The sequence below is a fragment of the Danio rerio genome, chromosome 16, assembly GCF_052040795.2.
Source record: "Danio rerio strain M-AB ecotype USA chromosome 16, GRCz13ab, whole genome shotgun sequence".
Classification (NCBI taxonomy): Eukaryota; Metazoa; Chordata; class Actinopteri; order Cypriniformes; family Danionidae; genus Danio; species Danio rerio.
Window position 1 is genome coordinate 8,673,461 of NC_141036.1, and position 19,520 is coordinate 8,692,980.

Sequence of the window (19,520 nt, forward strand, 5' to 3'; positions counted from 1 at the left end):
ATAGTAAAATAAAATATTTTAAATGGTTATACAGAATGTTTTGTGTCTGTAATATTGTTACTGTACATTTTGGGGAAAAAAAGAAACAAACAATGTTATTAACAAACGTGTAGAAGATTTAGAGAAAATTGTCCTGACTTGAAGGCTTACTGGGAACTAGAACAAAATACCTGCTGAAAATGTTAGAGTATAATATATTAACAATGTAACCATTGAACAGGATTTGAGTGTTTTAGAGAACATGTACCTCTATTTTAAGAGAATGTTCTGGGAAGTGAAATAAAACAATATGATGAAACGTTATAATAATGTTAGAGTATAAGGTCCCACTTTATATTAAGTGGCCTTAACTAATATGTAATTACACAGGAATTAATAGTTTGTTACAATGTACTTATTGTGTAAATACATGTATTTACATCTGTAATTAACTTTTGTAAGTACATTTGTAAATACACTGTTGACCATCCCTTACACCTTAACCCACCCTTAAACCTACCCATACCACCAAACCTGTCCATAACCCAACCTCTATCCCAACTCAAAAGCAACACAAGTGTTCTCAAATACATTATAAACACAGTAAGTACATTGTATTTATTTTTTGATGCAAGTACATAGTAGTTAAGGACACTTAATATAAAGTGGGACCGAGTATAATGTTGTAGCAATGTTACTTCGAAACGTATTTAGAATAAATTTAGAGAATGTTTTCCTACCATTAAAGAGAACATTCTGGGAACTTAAAGATTACTACCCACTATTAGGCATGGGACGATAACCGTTTTCAAGGTATACCACGGTTTGGAAAAGTCAAGGTTTTCTGTATTACCGTTCCTAGGGTATGTGTATGATTTTTTTTATTTACAATTTCTGTTGTTTTTTAGGACAACTGTCTCTTCAACAGAAAAAAAAATATCCAAAGATGCTGTTTTGAATTGTAAAGAATTCAGTGTTTTTAAAACTAATGAAGACAGCAGAGGTCTACAATTCATTTGAATTATTTAGCCCGACATGTTTACTGTCCAAAATATTTTACATTTTTCAAAAAAATTAAATATATTGTGTTTAAAGGACAAAAAAAAAATTTTTTTAACCCAGACATTTGAAAAATTATTTATTTTAGAGCAGTAATCACACTACCGTGAAACAGTGCTATTTTTATCCAAGGTTATCATACAGACAGAATCTTAAATCGGCCCATGCCTACTCCCTAATGTCATTATGAATATAATGTTCTAAAATTGTTACCGGCAAATGTGGATAGAATGCTCAAAAGAATTAAAAAGAATTAAAAGAATTCTCTGGAAACTAAAACAAGACTACCTGCCAAAAACAGTAATGCAACATCGCTTGGTAATATTCTCAGAACATGTAGAGAATTAAACATTTCTAGCTGGGGGGGATGATGGAAACAGTTAATAACTTACATTACAGTTTTTTTTTCAGTCACTTTGGTGCGTTTCTCACAACACCAGTGCATTTCTGCACAACAGTTAATGCATTTCTCAAAACAATTAGTGCAAACTGCAAAACCTAGCTGATAACCTGCAAAAGCGCGTCACATGCTCAAAATGTATAGTTCATTCCTTAAAAGCAAGTATTCATGTCAATCAAAGTGTCAGTATCATCAAGATGAAAAGTCCTGACACCATTGTTTATGAAAAAGATAGTCAAATGGCTTTGTCATGTTTTCATTGTGAGTTTACTCTGGACATTTTTTCAATGCAAAAAAGTCAGATGTTGGTGACACTTCCTGAAAATACTCAAGATAGTACTATATACTCTTTGCAGAGCCATTTGAACACTACAGTAAAGTCAGACATCACTGCATTTAGTGAGGTATCTGAGTACAAGACACTGAATATGTATGTTTCACATTTTTACTCTGCATTTGCTCTTTACAATCCTAATTTATTCACAGCATTGTGCAAAAGAACAAACACACCCTTATTTACAACAAACATAAACTCCCTTTGGGTTGAACTGTGCACAACTGTAAACAATATTGCAGTACATATTGTACCTGAACCTGCAACATACACAAGTCTGTATATCGTTCATCAAATTGTTCATTTTTAAAGACATTTTCAGGAAAATAAAGTTAAAAAAAAAATTATAAAGTTTGCTTGACCGATTTTGACATCAAGTTCAACATTTTTGTATGTAATGACTCAAGTAATGAAATGAGGACTGTTAGTTTTATATGGAATGACTATTCAGCATACACAAATTTAGTTCATTTTGACTCTCTTTAAGATCTCAAAATTCAGGGCTTCTGGTAGTACCTAGAATAGCAAAATCAAGTAAAGGAGGTCGAGCCTTCTCTTTCATGGCTCCTACACTCTGGAATAGCCTTCCTGATAACGTCCGAGGCTCAGACACACTCTCCCAGTTCAAAACTAGATTAAAGACCTATCTGTTTAGTAAAGCATACACTCAATGCATCACCTAGCGGGTTCCACACTGGCTTCTGCATCTTGCTTATATACACTATGAACAGCAGCTACGCTAATTATTTTCTTTATTCTCTATTTTCACCTGGGGATACTCATCCCGAGGTCCTCAGATTATGCGGAGTCACTGATTGGATCCAAGACCAGCGACGTGATGATCACAAGGATTCCATATTCGGAACCAGGCCATATCCTGAGCTGCTGCTGCGCTGATGGTCGTGGGGTGTGGAGAACATGAGTCTGATTCCAGCGATGCTCCAGGGACAGACGAGTCTTCACTGAGGCCATCTTCCAGCCTAAACCACGGCGAATGAAGTTCTGCACAAGACTTTTGGCCAGCGGAGAAATTAAAATGGTCGTGCCCAACTGAGTCTGGTTCTCGCAAGGTTTTTTTTTCTTCACTCCCATCAGGTGAAGTTTTTTTCCCTCTCCGCTGTCGCCACTGCCTCGCATGGTTCAGGATTGGTAGAGCTACGCATCGATGAATTTGCTCTTCAGTGTTTGAACTCTCAGTAATGAATAAATCACACTGAACTGAGCTAAACTGAACTGAACCTAAACACTAAAACCTGAACCACACTGTTCCAGTTACTGAACCACACTGTTCCAGTTACTTTGACCATTTATGTGAAGCTGCTTTGACACAATCTACATTGTAAAAGCGCTATACAAATAAAGCTGAATTGAATTGAATTGAATTGACTGACATGACATAAGCAAATGATAATGTTATAAATAGCAGAGAGTTGTATGAAAGCAATTGATGCATGTCCGAAAGCATTTGCAATTTGTTAAAATGGAATGAGAAACTGCTACTATGATGTGCACAAATGACTAATTGTTTTGAGAAATGCATGACCTGTTGTGCAAATGTAAATAGTGTTGTGAGAAAAGCACCAAAGCGACTGAGAAAAACTGTAATGTGATATTGTCTGCCCTCTAGTGGAAAAGAATATGGTTGCAACATAATGCAACAGGTGATTCTATAAACTACTAGGCCTATTTTGTATTTAGTTGAAGGGATTTAAGAATCATTGGAGCAAACTTGTAATTGCTTCAAGAAAACAACCATTCATTTGTGTTGTGTTCTGTTTTCATTAGTTTATATTCATTTACTATTAATTGTATTATTTTATTAAATCACATGATCATTATAATTAATGTAATTATCATTATATCATTGTATTGATAATTAGTTAATAAATTGATTACTATTTGTCATTTGATTATGTTTTATATTTTATTATTATTATCTGCCTATAATTATTGCTTTAATATTATTTCATTTTTCCATATTGTTATAATCTTAAGACTGGGTGGATTCAGGCAGCACATGCTTTCAAGATTAATAGATAAGAGAATGTCTCCATTTCAAGGTCTGTATTGTCTATTGACAATGCTTGTGAAGCAGTAATTTTCCACTGCTGTTGCTTGTGGTACAATAATAACACTTGTTGGATTTATCATGGTCAGATGGAGTCTGAGCATTGAATCATACGCAACTAAGATTTTTCAATAAACTCTGCTCTTTCTTTATCATCATTACTTCATCTCTTGCTTCTGCTCCTCTCTGGCTTTCTCAGTCAACTATATATTGATAGGAGACTGTTAATTCAGTTGAACACTGGTTAACAGGTTTGGGTATTGGGCGGCTCGGCTGGCTTGTTGTCTGGATAACCAGAAAACAGACATTTTCTTACAGGATCTGGCGTCCGGGGCTAGATCTTATTTATCTGACATGGAGAGTGTGATCTAGCATAATGCAGTGTGTAATCTACATACAGTCGTATTTTTATTAATGTATTGTAAAACGGATTAAATGACAATGTTTATTAATCAGTGGTACCTGCCTTTCACATTTAAGATGCAGTATAAATTATTTTATATCTGTTCATTATATATATATATATATATATATATATATATATATATATATATATATATATATATATATATATATATATATATATATATATATATATATATATATTTATATATATATATAATATATTATATATATATATATATGTATATATATATATATATATATATATATATAATATATTTATATATATATATATATATATATATATATATATATATATATATATATATATATATATATATATATATATATATATATATATATATATATATATATATTATATCTTTTATATATTTTATATACCAACAATTGATCCTTATTAGCTGGTTTTGTGGTTTAGGGTGGGATTTATTGATAAATTAATAAAAGAAGAAAAATATCATGTACATTAAGCTTTCATTTTACAAAACCATTACGACTAGTTAATTAAAGATTGGAGGATATTAGTAAGTATTTGTTTAACTCTAACCTAAAGTAATTATAACTGAATATGTACACTACCTGACAATTGTCTCATTGCCTATCCAAGTTTTAGCAACAACAAATAATAACTTGACTTCTAGTGGATCATTTGGCATCAGAAGTGGCTTATATGAAAGACAAAGGCCTCTAGATTATGCTTTTTTTAACCAAAAAAAAATATGATCAATCTCTGCAATGACTCAAATAACTTATTAATTAAATCATCTGGAATGGCAATGAAAGCGTTCTTGCAGGACTCCCAGAGCTCAACCGGGCTCTCTGGATTCATCTTCAATGCCTCCTGCTTTATCTTACCCCAGACATGCTCAATAATGTTCATGTCTGGTGACTGGGCTGGCCAATCCTGGAGAACCTAGACCTTCTTTGCTTTCAGGATCTTTGATGTGGAGGCTGAAGTATGAGAAGAAGCGCTATACTGCTGAAGAATTTGCCGGTTTGTAATGTAATGGGCAGCACAAATGTCTTGATACCTCAGGCTGTTGATGTTACCATCCACTCTACAGATCTCTCGCATGCCGCAATACTGATTGTAACCCCAAACCATGATTTTTCCTTCACCAAACTGATTTATGTGAGAATCTCGGGTCTATGCTGGTTCCAATAGGTCTACTGCAGTATTTGGGATGATTATGAAGCAGTTCTACCTTCTGCCACTTTTCCAAATGATCAACTAAGTCGAGTTATTACTAGTTGCTCTTACAACTGGGATCAACGACAAGACTTTTGTCAGGTATAGTGTATAGTTAAGAGTTATAATCAGTATTAGAAAATTATGTATTTACAGTACATGAATATTTCTAATAATATTGATACAAAAACTCATATAATTATTTATTTGTTTGTTTATTTTAGTTTTTATGGATAGATTTGAAATCTGGTTAACACAAGTTAAAGTAATTCCCTCTATTAATATTGGCTTATTTTACTGCTTATAAATAGAAAACTGGCTGTTTATTATTACTTATAAAGTATGTTCTTATTCTACATCACTGCCAAATAATAATTTTACAAGGCTAAAATACTTAGTTAATGTTTTGTTATTAGTGTGAAATGGATATCTTAAATCAAAGTGTGACTGATATTTCTAATACATGATACGTTCCCTTAATAGGAAGTGTCTTACAAACTGTGATGTGCTCATTATCGTTATCAATGCCAGTCATATATGAACTTTATAAGTGTGTGATGTTTAAGATGATATCATACACGTTGAGATAAAGCAATGAATTAATGTTTTATTCTAGACAGAATATATCAGTCCCTTATTTGTACAAAAATACCTGAAAAGGTTACAATTAGAATTTGTAAGCCATTCAGCTATGTACAGAGCCAAGCAGAACACATTATTAAGACACAATCGGAAAACAAGAAACCTTTATCTATCCATGTTTGTGTTTGTTTGTTCATTTCATTCTCTGAAAGACATAAATTCAGATTAATTTTTATTTACTTACATTTATTGTCATGATGATGATTATTATTATTTTTAAAAATTGAGAATACATATGCAAAGCTCAGGAAATATAAGGGGAGATTTTCTGATAGACCAGTGTTGCTTTGCATTACAGTGCTCAAGTTACAATTGTAACATGTTGCTGATATTTCTGAAAACAGTCATAACTAAAAAGCACATCTACAAAATTACACATTAAGTGTGTTTCCACTTAGAAACAACTATTGTGTCTATTGCAATTACATTGTAACACAAACACTGTAATAAAAAAGCATGACTTCCTTTTCAGAACTAATACTAGTGACGTAAATCCTAAATCAGTAACATTAACCTGAGTAGGAGCACCCTCTCAGGTCCACATTCGAGAGGATGGGCAGTTGGGTTTTGAGGCACCTGATTTATATAAGCTTTTATAAGGAGTGAAACAGCAAAAAATGAAAATTCTGTTAATAATTGCTCACGCTCATGCCGTTCTGATCCCCTGAGGCCTCTGTCATCTTCTGAACACAAATTGAGATATTTTAGATGTAATCCTGGAGCTCTCCTATCCCCCATTGACTGCAATGGACACAAGATATTCAAAGTCCAAAAAAGGAAACAAAACATCGCATGCACCTTTAATGGTTCGGCTCCAATCATATAAAGCTCCAAGAAATCTTTTGTGCACAAAAAAGACTGTTTGTTTAAACTACTCAATTAAAATGAGCTGCAACCAAAAAGTCCAGAAAAGGAACCAAAAAAAAAAAAAAACATTGCATGTGGTTCAACTGCTATTATATGAAGCTCCAAGAACTCTTTTGTGCACAAAAAAGTAAATACAACGTTGTCTTCTCTCCTGCCTCAGGTCAGTGTGTGTTTACTACAGTCACATACATTCAGAAAATTACATTTGCTCTTTGTTCGAAATACTCATTTAAAATAAGCTGCAACCAAACAATTCTTGAGTAAAAAAAACTTAATTTAAAACTTAATTTAGTTAATTTAATTCCTTCATGTTGTCCCAACACAAATCGATTGTGTGGAACCCAGCCATTTTTTACAGTTAAGGTGAACAAATCTGTACTGTAACTTAGAACAGTTAAGTTGACATAATTTGTATAAATATGCTAATTGCACTAACATTTTTAAGGTCAACTAATCCCTTTTTACAGTGTCAGACTATTTTAGCACATCTGTTTTCAAATAATTACTGTAATTATTACAATATTAAACATTTGGTGCTTCATTACTGTATGTCTATAAAATCTACAATTACAGCCTGTATTGAATTTAGAAGATAAACTGGAGCAGATTAATTTTAGTTAATGTCATGTTGCTTGATACAGAAAAACTGGGGGAAAAAACTAGTATAATAAAGGTGTATCATGATTAGTTTACTTTTATTTTTAAAATGTGAGTACAATTGGCATAATTATAAAAACTTATAGGTCACACTTTACAATAAGGTTCATTAGTTAATGTTAATTAATGCATTTACTAACATGAACAAACAATGAATAATACATTTACTACTGTATTTGTTCATGTTAGTTAATTAAAATACAGTAGTTCATTGTTAGTTCATGTTAACTCATGGTGCATTAACTAACGTTAACAAGCATGGACTTGAATGTTAATAATGCATTATTAAATGTTCAATTATGATTAATACTGTAAATGCTGTACATGTGTTGTTCATGATTAGTTCATGTTAGTAAATGCATTAACTAATGATCCTTATTGTAAAGTGTTACCAAACTTATAACAGTTGCAAGTTACAGTGGGTTTACTTACGTTATTTTTGTAAAGTCAACTTGCTGCTTTTAAGGCAATTAGTTTGCTCGCTTTAAGTAACTAATCATTTTTAACAGTGTACAGGCAAATACACACAATAAATTACTTTTGCTGGTTGGTCAAACTGCTCATTTAAAATAAGCTGCAACCAAGTTTTTTGGAGAACAACTTAATTATTAATGAGCAATCTGCTTAAATTTGTAAAAACTAAACTTAAAGAAGTTAACTTAATTCCTTCATGTTGTCCCAACATAAATTGGTTTAGTGTAACTCATCAGTTTTTACAGTATACATAAACAAACTTGTTGTTGTTGTTTTTTTACACACATTTTTTTTTTCTTAAAAGCTTTGAATGGTTACAATTGAACCACTAAAGTCACATGGAATGCTTTAACAATGTTTTTTTTGGTTCCTTTCAGAACTAAATGTATTTACATCATTGCTGTCTATGGAGGATAAGAGAGCTCCAGGATTTCATCTAAAATCGTAATTTGTGTTCTGAAGATGAACGAAACTCTATAGGGATTGTAATGATATGAGTGTGAGTAACTAGTAACAAAAATAAAAATAAAAAATAAAAGAACAGTTCACTCAAAATTGCTAAGTTTATCATCATGTAATTATTCTTATGTCATTTTAACTTGTTTCTGCTTTCCTTTTTATTTCTTGAAAAAAGTAAATGATGTACATTTTGGGTGAACTGTCCCTTTGAGGATGAAAACTATACAGAATATGATAAAACTCATCCTACTGTCATTTCAGACAAAACTAGAATACGTTGAAGGCCAGAAAAAACGGAGGAAACAGAGGACTGGTGTGGTCAAAGACTAAATAAAGGAAGTACACTGTTAGTTTAATAAAACGACAGAGATAAAATACAGAGAAGAAGTTTTCTGGTCCATAGGACCAGTTTTAAACAGCCTCCACTTCAACCCTGAGCAACCCAGTTACATTCATTTATTTTAAATATAAAAATGACATTTATTTCTGATAAACTCTCAACAGATCACACATTTCGCAAACGCTGCTACCAGCTCCTTTCAACAACAACAGGGGAAAAAAAACTTTCTTTGATTCATAATAAAGAAACATCTCTACAATATCTACAAGGCATAAACTTGTTAGCATTTTCATGATAAGTGTATTTGTGAAAATAAGTGAGTATTAAAAACAAAACAAAATGTAGCTTAATAATGACCTTCAATGACTAAAAAAGTCCAGTTTTCCTGCAAACATAACATATTCTTTAAGGTCAATTAGCATGACGAAGCAACATAAAACAGAATAGATTCAATATTTACACACTTAACCAAATAATAAAAACGCACTAAAAATAAGTCAAGTTTCTTCATGTTATTTGCCATTGAAAATCTGCATCCAAAAATTCAGTGTGGTATCTACAAACTCGAATAGCTGTACTGTACATGAAAGGAGTGTAACTAAAGAGTCCTGCTGAGCTGCATGTCACATGATATATTGAAAAATAAAACAATGTATGGACAATGTGATTGTAAAGCATTACTGTGTTAACCCAGAAATGACACCCCGAGTATTTAGTGAACAGGTTTTCTGCTCACACTCACTTTAGACTGAACGGTCAACTAGCGCTAGTGATACTTAGACTACCTACAAATCAGTTACTCACACAGGTGATTCACTAGTAACATATAGTAAACTAGTCTTTAGGTAACCTACAACTGCCCTTACAGGCAAAACCCACAAATAATAATGTATAAACTCTATATATTCTTCACTGTAAAAAGCAATTACTTTACTTAAAAATAGTAAGTAAACCTGTTGCCTTAAAAAAACACTTCAGTTTTTTGAAAATAGACTTATTTTAAAACTTACTTAGAATAAAGAGTTGATTTTTTACCAGTTTTGTATGCGTTCAGTCAGCCTGATCTCACCAAGAAATGCAAGTATTTTACATTTTGTCAGTTTAGTGGCTAATTTGTACAAATTCGTACGAGTTCAGTCGTACAAAAATGTACGATTTTAAAAAGGAGGCGTGGCACCTAAGCCCACCCCAACCCCAACCGTCATTGGGGGATGAGCAAATCATACTAAATTGTACAAATTAGATCATACGAATTAGCCACTAAATCAAAAAGTTACGAAGTTGCCGTGAGATTGCGTTGGTTCAGCCAATCTCTGGCGGGAGTACTTTTAGCTTAGCATAAATCACTAAATCAGATCATTGAACCAAGAAAATATCTACTTTGACTTTCCGTTGGTCTTAGTACACAATGTAACTACAGTACAGTCAAGCTTTAAATAGCAAAATTATCAACACTCTTTTTTTTTTTTTTTTGGAGTGAAATGCTAATAGTCTAATCCGATTCAATGATCTATGCTAAGCTAAGCTAAAATGGTAAGTGGTAAAACTCACCTATTTAACTATAGAAGAGTTTAGTCTTAAGAAATTAGTCTTGAAATAAAATTAGTGAAGTGTTCCTTTAAAAGCAGCAAGCTGACTTTAAAAAAGGGAGTAAACCCTTTTTAACTTGTAACTGTTACACTGACTTCATTTTAAGGCAATGTGTTACTCATTTTTTTAAGCCAAGTCAACTAATCACATTAAAAACAATGGGTTTCCTCACTTTTTTAACAGTAAAGTCAAATAATCGCTTCTTACAGTGTTCTGAACCAGGTAGAATTCTAGTTCGACTAGAATTACAGTATATTGCAACTGGTTGCAGAATTTGCTAATCAACAGCAGCCTAACTGAATGGTTGTTAGTTTAGTCATTGGCTGGCTGATTGTACAGCTTCGCTTATCAAACCCTGAAAATAAAGACAATAATGTCGTTCAAAGCTTGTGTATATGCATATGTGTGCTTGTGTCTTTTGGTGAACGTAAGACCACCCAAACTGTAGCTAAATTAATCTAGAAAAAAAAAAAAACTAAACTTAACTGACTCTGAGAAAGATATTCAAGTGATATTTAGAGCGCTGATTTAAGCCCTGCTGTCTATTTCTGTGGTTAAATCGTCCAATGAGGTCTACACTAACTCTAAATGAATTGATTCTCATAGGGCATTTGCTAATTTTTAGGTAGATTTTCTTTACTTTGCTTTGATGTCTATTTATTTATGGTAATTGTATTGATTTAGGTAGCTAGTTAGTTATGTTTCAGCCAGTACAAGTGCTTGTTTAAAAAACAGCTTCAATTACGTCCTGCATGTTTGCTCTGAAACCCATTTTTAAAAGGGGTAGTTCACCCAAAACTGAAAATGTAGTCCTTATTTACTCATCATTGAACTTGTTCCAAGCTTGACTTAGTTTCTTCTGTTGAACACAAATAAAGCTGAAAACCTGTAACCATTGACTTCCACATTATTTGTTTTTCCTACACTCTCAGAAAGAAAGGGGCAGGAGCTGTCTTTGGGGCAGTACCTTTTCAAAAGTACATATTTGTACCTGAAGGGTCCATAATGGTACCTCAAAGGTACTTTTTAGGTACATTTGGGTACTAATGTGCAACTTCGAGGTACCATTGTGGACTCTTTGGGTACAACTATGTACCTTTTGAAAAGGTACTGCCTCAGAGACAGCTCCTATACCTTTATTTCTGAGAGAGTACTATGAAAATCAATGGGTCTAGAGAGTCAAATTCAGTTCCTGGAGGGCCGCAGCCCTGCACAGTTTAGTTCCAACCCTGCTCCAACACACTTATCTGTAGATTTCAAACAATCCTGAAGTACTCAATTAGTTAGATCAGGTCTGTTTAAGTAGAGTAACTTAACTGTGCAGAGCTGCGTCTAGGATTTAGAGCAGGGGTGTCCAAACTCGGTCCTGGAGAGCCGGTGTCCTGCATAGTTTAGCTCTAACTTCCTTCAACACACTTGCCTGGAAGTTTTAGTATACCTAGAAAGAGCTTGATTAGCTGGTTCAGGTGTGTTTAATTGGGATTGGAACTAAATTATGAAGAACACCGGCCATCTAGGATCAAGTTTGCGCACCCCTGGTTTAGAGTATAGGTCTGAAACTTGATTTCTAGAGGGCTGCAGCTCTGCATTGTCTTGCTCCAATCCTAATCAAATACAACTGATCAAAAAATAAAAAAATAAATCAAGGTGTTCAAGACTACAAGAGACTATTAAGCAGGTGTGATTTGGAGGTGGTTGGATCTTCTGTGCAGAGCTGTGGCTCTCCAGGAATGTAGTTTGAGACCATTGATTTAGAGGTATTTGAGTTTTTTCAAAATACCTTCTTTTGTGTTCATCTGAAAAAAGTAACTCACAAACTTATTGAAGGTAAGTAAATTGTGAGTAAACTGAATTTTTTTGGTGAACTAACCCTGTAATTAATAATCAATATATTTAAGGAAGTAACTATCGCTTTTAGCAGCTGCATAATTTAGTATCGATCCGTCTCTAATAATATGTTATGTAAATAGCTACATGTAATAATACATTCAGCCGGTTAATATCACACAATAAACCCCTTTGATCTTCTGTGATAATCACAAAAACCTGCTGACTGTACATTATTCCTTACTGAACTAAAAAGTCATGTATTTTAGGATGCAGTCATTAACTGGATTTCATAGCACTAACTGTTTAATCTTACTTTCTCTTCTCACAGCTCAAAACAGCATGGAAATGTTCTATGATAGACCTTAATCAGGTAGACAACGTAGTTCACCTTTACTTCAATGGAGACAAATTAATCTGGGATACATAATAGCGATCAGTTCAATGGAGTAGCGTAGCATGGGCATATACCCGCAAATGGGCATGGTCTGATTGGGGCAAATGATTTAAAAAATGTAGGCCACAATAAATACTTTTTAGGCAACGCAGTGGCGCAGTAGGTAGTGCTGTCACACCACAGCAAGAAGGTCTCTGGTTCGAGCCTCAGCTGGGTTAGTTGGCGTTTCTGTGTGGAGTTTGCATGTTCTCCCTGTTTGCATGGGTTTCCTCCGGGTGCTCCGTTTTCCCCCACAGTCCAAAGACATGTGGTACAGGTGAATTGGGTAGGCTAAATTGTGCGTAGTGTGAGTGTGAATGAGTGTGTGTGGATGTTTCCTAGAGGTGGGTTGCGGTTGGGAGGGCATCCGCTGCGTAAAAACGTGCTGGAGAGGTTGGCGGTTCATTCCGCTGTGGCAACCCTGGATTAATAAAGTGACTAAGGCGAAGAGAAATGGAATAAATATTTGTTGTTTCACCATCATTTAGAATTTTTCCATAATTCTTTTGTCTGCTTTTCTTATTTTTTCCTCCCTGTGGCTGCCTGTGTCATCATTTTTACTTGCAAATGCCAAAAATATTACATATTATAATAAAATATTAATCCCCAGCTAACAGCCTTAAATGGTGGACACTTATAAACATAACATTTGGGGTCTTAAAAAAGAAAGACAAGATGGAATAGTTAGTCACAATACAAGAAACTACCCTAAATAGACTGCTTTTTTTGTGCGGCTCTAGTGCGACTGACACTGATGTCGAAAGTGATACAGTAATATGTAACAGAACAGAACTACACTACCTGACAAAAGTCTTGTCGCCTATCCAAGTTTTAGAAACAACAAATAATAACTTGACTTCTAGTTGATCATTTGGTATCAGAAGTGGCTTATATGAAAGACAAAGGCCTCTAGTTTACGCTTGTTTTACCAAAATAAAATAGGGTCATGGCTTGATTTTTTTATTATTTAATCAGGACAGTAAGGTCTGACTTCGCTTAGACAAAAGTCTTGTCACTTCACTGAAATAATGTACAATATAGAATATAAAGTCATGCAGCAGTGGTAAAATAATTAATATTGTGTTTGACTCTAATGAGCTTGGACGACTGCGTCCATACATCTCTGCAATGACTTAAATAACTTATTAATATAGTCATCTGAAATGGCAAAGAAAGCGTTCTTGCAGGACTCCAAGAGTTGATCAAGATTCTTTGGATTCATCTTCAAAGCCTCCTTCTTCATCTTACCCCAGACATGCTCAATAATGTTCATTTCTGGTGACTGGGCTGGCCAATCCTTGAGCACCTTGACATTCTTTGCTTTCAGGAACTTTGACGTGGAGGCTGAAGTATGAGCAGGAGCGCTATCCTGCTGATGAATTTGCCCTCTCCTGTGGTTTATAATGTAAGGGGCAGCACAAATGTCTTGATACATCAGGCTGCTGATGTTGCCGTCCACTCAACAGATTTCTTGCACGTCCTTCACCAAACTTGACTAACTACTGTGAGAATCTTGGGTCCATGCGGGTTCCAATAGGTCTACTGCAGTATTTGTGATGATTGAGATGCAGTTCAACAGTTGATTCATCTGAAAAATCCACCTTCTGCCACTTTTCCAATTGATCAACTAGAAGTCGATTCCCATTTGTTGCTCTTACAAATGGGATTGATGACAAGACTTTTGTCAGGTAGTGTACAGTCTAGCTGTTCCTTCTATCGAGAATCTAGTGACATTGCACTGAAAGAAAGCCCTGGAGATTGTAACTGAAATGAGCAAGTAGGGTTTTTTTATTTTTATTTTGGGCCACTGTGCCAAGTTTGTTTGAGTTTGCATGCAGTATTTTATTACATAAATATTGGCTGAAATATATATATTTAAATATATGAAATATGAAGTCCCAGTCTGCTTGTAAAAAAGTTGTTGGGTAGAGTGTATTTTAATTGTATAGTTTGATATGTTTTAAATGTCCCGTCAAAAATTTTTAAAAAATGTATCCGCTCACTGACTTGCTACGCCACTGGTTTAATAAGTCACAATGTTAACTGGATTTTCTTTTTTCTCTTCAAGTGTTTTATATAAAATTGTATTAAGAGTTGACAGCAATATATGTAAGATTAAAATCCATTGAAGAGAGTGCACTACATGTCTACCACAAATAAGGTCCATGAAGACTGTGATTCTACACTAGGATTTTGATGAAAATTAGTCTTAAAATGTTTTAGAACGGGGGTCTTGTTAACTGAGGTCCAAAAATATTCACCAAAAAATGTGGAACAATAGTATCAACAGCGCTGAGAAAAAAAAAAAAACTAAAAACGAAACTAAATTTCAAGTAATCAAATCCAGATAAATAAATAAATTTGTTGAAGCAATGCTTATTATCGATTGCGTCATTTGCATTTATCTATGTACTGGTCTCTTGGGTGAACTTGTAGACATGGTGGCTATGCCCTCTCAATCTAGCAGAACACAATACTAAACATGGCTCTTTCTTTACATTGTGTCATAAGTACAAAAAAAATCTTTACAAATCCATTGTACCTACTGCTACCATGGACAAGGCAGATTAGAAATTCGAACCCCATTGTTCCTTGGGTGTTCTTAGCCCGGGCTTCACAGTGTGCTGTCCTTGAAACAATCTTCCGAAACATGGAGAGAGAAAAAAATAGAAAGTCAACAACCAAATGGACTGGAGCTGGGACTGAAGATGACAGCAGTTAAAGAGATTCCAGTTTGTTGATCTAGCTCCTGAAAGACTGCGACCCACAGCGGAGTTCCCAGAGGGTTTAGTGGTTTTTATTTCACTGAACTCAACAGACTCCTCTGTTCAAGGCACCGTTCCTATAGGATCTGGTGGGAATGTCAGGCCATGTTTTGCTTGCACTCGTGTTTAAAGGAATAGTTGCCTCAAAAATAAAATGTATGTCCTTGTTGTTCTTCATTATCACCATTAAAACCATCTTTTTTATAATGAGGGTAAATGTGAACTGTGTTTGTTAGACATTTTCAAACAAAGCTATCGCATTGTTTTAGTACTCTAAACTTAAATTTTCATGGTCTCCAACTCTTTTGAATCCAACCTTCTTTAGGTCTTAAGGCCTGTTCACACTAAGGAAGATAACTACATATAGGTAGAACCAAAATGACTATATTTGTGTCCATCCAAGCAAACAAGAGCGATCTGCTTACTTTTGCCTTAAACTTTTCTTTTTGTACTACCGCCAAATAACCAGCAGATGTCCTCAGTGTGCTGTTCAATCAAATTAAACGAGGAGTTTAGAAATCGCAGGAAAAAAAAACTGTATATTTTTTTCTCAGGATTTTTAAAAGTGGCAACAAAGATGCAAAATTTAGCAATGGATATTTAGGGTACTTTTATTTTATACTTCAATTTGCTAGCCTGGCTTGCATAGCCTCCATGCTATTTAACACTGCTCCCATGTTGTTTTCAAAATGGACGTTATCTTTAAATAATCTTTGAAAAGAGGGATTAACATCAAGCAGGGTGTGCTTCTCCACAATGTGAGAACACCTTTGAGACCTTTAAATTTTGTTTATGAATTCTGACTGCTATCACTGTTTTAGAAGTTCTGAAAGTCATTCTTGATGATATAATTTATGTACATCTTTAGCATTATAACTGTGTTCTGAAGTCTTTTTTTAATATTTATCTTTATAATTACCACCCTTTGTTGTGATGAGGCCTTTAGTCCTTACTCAGACCTTTTAGAACTAAAATAAAATGGTCTTCCCTGCGGAACAAAACAGCCTGAATCAGCCTAAGCTGGTTGGCTGGTTTTAGCTGGTCAACCAGCCTGGTTTTGGAGGGGTTTTGGCCATTTCCAGGCTAGTTTCCAGCCATTTTCAGCCTGGTCTTAGCTGGTCAGGCTGGAAAATGACCAACTAAAACCACTTAGGTAGCCAATAATTCTGGTCCAGATTTGGCATAAAGCTAGCAAAGCAAGCATTTGTCCGGCACTGGCATACATTGGCCAAGGTGGCACCAGCTTACAGGCGGCACTCAAGACTTGGGCCAGATATCAAATGTAGTATTTGGCCCAGATGTTAAAAATGTATACGTGGGCCACGTAAGTTTGGTCTATCTTGACCCACTTTTTAAATAATTTAAGTTAGTTTTGAGTAGAAAAAAAAAAAAAAAAAAAAAATATATATATATATATATATATATATATATATATATATATATATATATATATATCAATCAGGTCGCTTTAAGAAAAAGCACAGCCGTAAAGCGAAATGCTTCATAGGTTTATAAAAAACATTGCAGTCGTGACACACCAACATATCTGGCCCAGTTTAGGCCCAGTTATGGGTTATTAACTTGGCAGAGTCTTGGCCCAGATATGGTCTATGTTTGCCTCTTGTATGGAAGCCAGACTTGGTTCAGTCATGTTCCGTAATTCACTGCGGCATGTGGGCCAAGCAAATGCTGATGGTGTGGGCCAGATATGGGCCAGAGATTTTTTGCTATGGGGGCAGCTTGACCAGCCTGATATGAGCTGGACATACATGTAGCTGGTTTTGGCTGGACTCCCAGCCTGGCAAGGCTAGTCAAGCTGGTTTTAACTGGTCCTCTCCCAGCCTGAGCAGCTAAGTCCAGGCTGGAAATGGCTGGAAACCAGCCTGGAAATGGCCAAAACCCCTCTAAAACCAGGTTGGTTTAAGCTGTTTTTTATAGTAGGGTTGACTGTAAGGTTTCAATGAAACGGACTTGAAATACAGCATTTTTGGATGTCAAATACATATGTCTCCTGTGTTCTACAAAACAAAGATTATGTGGTTCTGGTGCAACCTCGTAAATTGCTAAAATAACCCAGTTTTATTTTTGAGGTAAACTATTCCTTGAAGGAGTGACGTGTCATGTCTGGGTATGGCCAGCAGAGAGCGCTGCAGGCTATGCTTTGTGATAAAGCAGAAACTAAACAAGACCCAAAACATGAGAGTTTTGTGCTCAAAACGACGAGCATTTTAAAAAAAGAAAGCAAGTGTACATCTAAATAATTGAATTATGGATGAAAGTGACAGAAAGCAAAAAATTCAACGGTCGGCAGTGTCTTTTCACAGTACTGAAACCACCAATCTGTTGTCCACATTCTAGAATCTGCTTGACTTTTTTTTTTTTTGAAAGTAACAATTGTTATAGCTTGGTTGTTCCTGGTTCATGAGTGCAAAATAAAATCAAACGTGATTGATAAGTGTTTTGCTGGCCATTTCCAAACCACTATCACATCTGCACGATTAAGACCTGAATGCGGATCCTGAAGGCTTCCTCTGGATGATTGTCCTGAGAACCTGCCCTGGCCACGGTTGAGTGTGCGGGTGGCTGAGAGGTTCATCTAACACACAAGCTTAATTTCCTTAATTCTTGCCGGCCCTGTTTGTGTATCAATTTTTTTTCCCTCTCTCTCTTTCTCCTTGACTTGCTCTCAAAGTGTGCTTTTCTCCAGCCAAGCAGCACAGCATTACACCACAGCACACGTCGTCTGAATGTTTGTCTTTAGGCGAAATCAGGCATATGGAGGTCATAAGGCCACAGTGGTGCAGGGGTGTTTCAGTTTGCAAGGCAGAACTCCTCTGTTGAGCGTGTAAAACTCCACCAACTGGATTAGGTCTGTGAATTTGACGGCGCCGTCATCGAGACTCAAGAACATTTGACCATCTTCTTCACACTGGAAAAGGAAGGTTTGGGATTTGAGAAATTTCAGCGTTATGGATGTGACATTTGCAGTAAAATCTCAAAACATAAATGCACATGGAATATAGTTTATATGTTCACATTATAATGAAACGTCTGTTTATAATTTCCAAAACAATTAACCACAGAGTTATGGGATCAGAAAGATATCATATGACGATTATTGAAAGAAGAAACAATGCTAATCAAACGGATAAGAGTTGGCTCTCTATAGAACTAAAATTATTGTTTTTATTTTACATTTTTGCCTTTATGAGGAAAAAGTTTTGTTATGAATGTGACGCCTTTCCGCTATGGATTTGACAGATCAGAAATTGCCATTTGTGTGACTTTGGTAAATCAAATATAATTGTGTCAAAACATTCACAGAGACATTTTTTAATAATTTTAAAGTACTTTAAATTACAAGCTTACACAAAAATGTTTTCATGGCAAGGTTGACAATTGCTTGGAATTGCTCATTTATCTTCTCTGTCAGGCTGCATTTTTAATTCATGCAATTCAATTACACAATGCATTCTCTGGTCAGTCGACTCCAGCAGAGCTAAAAGCTTCTCCGAGCATGTTAATTGAAGTCATGCCGGCATATTTTTAGCCAGATACCTGGTTAATAACACAGTTTAAAGGCACAACCTTTAGAAGTTTGCTTCTACTCTCGAGTGGAGTATTGAGGTTTGTTACTTGTAAGTTAAATACTTTGTGTTGTTTGTACTGAACTTATTTATTTATTTATTTATTTATTTATTTATTTATTTGTTTATTTATTTATTTATTTATTTATTTACTTATTTATTTATTTATTTAACTTATTTTTTTCTTCATATTCATTCTCAAAAAAGTTAATAGTATAACTATTTTGGCAATACATTAAGAACTGCCATATGTTGATCTTGGGAAATTTTCACAACACATCTACAGGCTAAAAGTACTATCTAACTTGCCCATTTAAGATGAAATCATATAAATAATTGGTGTTCTCTCTAGTTACTTTTCTAGTTACACTGTGTAGTAAGACCAATGAAAAATGAAAAGTTGCTATTTGCTAGGTCGATATGG

General features: G+C 34.7%; 1 protein-coding gene and 2 long non-coding RNA genes across 12 annotated transcripts in view; 1 reads left to right on the forward strand and 2 right to left on the reverse strand.

Moving 5' to 3' along the window:
- The window catches only part of LOC147840126 (uncharacterized), a 402,217-nt gene that overhangs the window by 247,975 nt on the left and 134,722 nt on the right, over positions 1-19,520 (forward strand). The window lies entirely within an intron of this gene.
- LOC141378161 (uncharacterized) lies at positions 8,883-14,060 on the reverse strand. The gene is made up of 2 exons (XR_015511022.1): positions 11,578-14,060; positions 8,883-11,493 (listed from the first exon to the last, which is right to left on the reverse strand). It is a non-coding gene; the product is annotated as an uncharacterized LOC141378161 (long non-coding RNA).
- grb10b (growth factor receptor-bound protein 10b) overlaps positions 17,170-19,520 on the reverse strand; it is a 156,176-nt gene continuing 153,825 nt past the window's right edge. For all 9 annotated transcript variants that reach the window (XM_087286607.1, XM_087286603.1, XM_087286610.1 and 6 more), the window contains one exon: positions 17,170-18,438. In XM_087286607.1, coding sequence (XP_087142733.1) covers positions 18,292-18,438 — 147 coding nt within the window. In that variant the 3' untranslated portion in view covers positions 17,170-18,291. The remainder of the gene's footprint in view (positions 18,439-19,520) is intronic.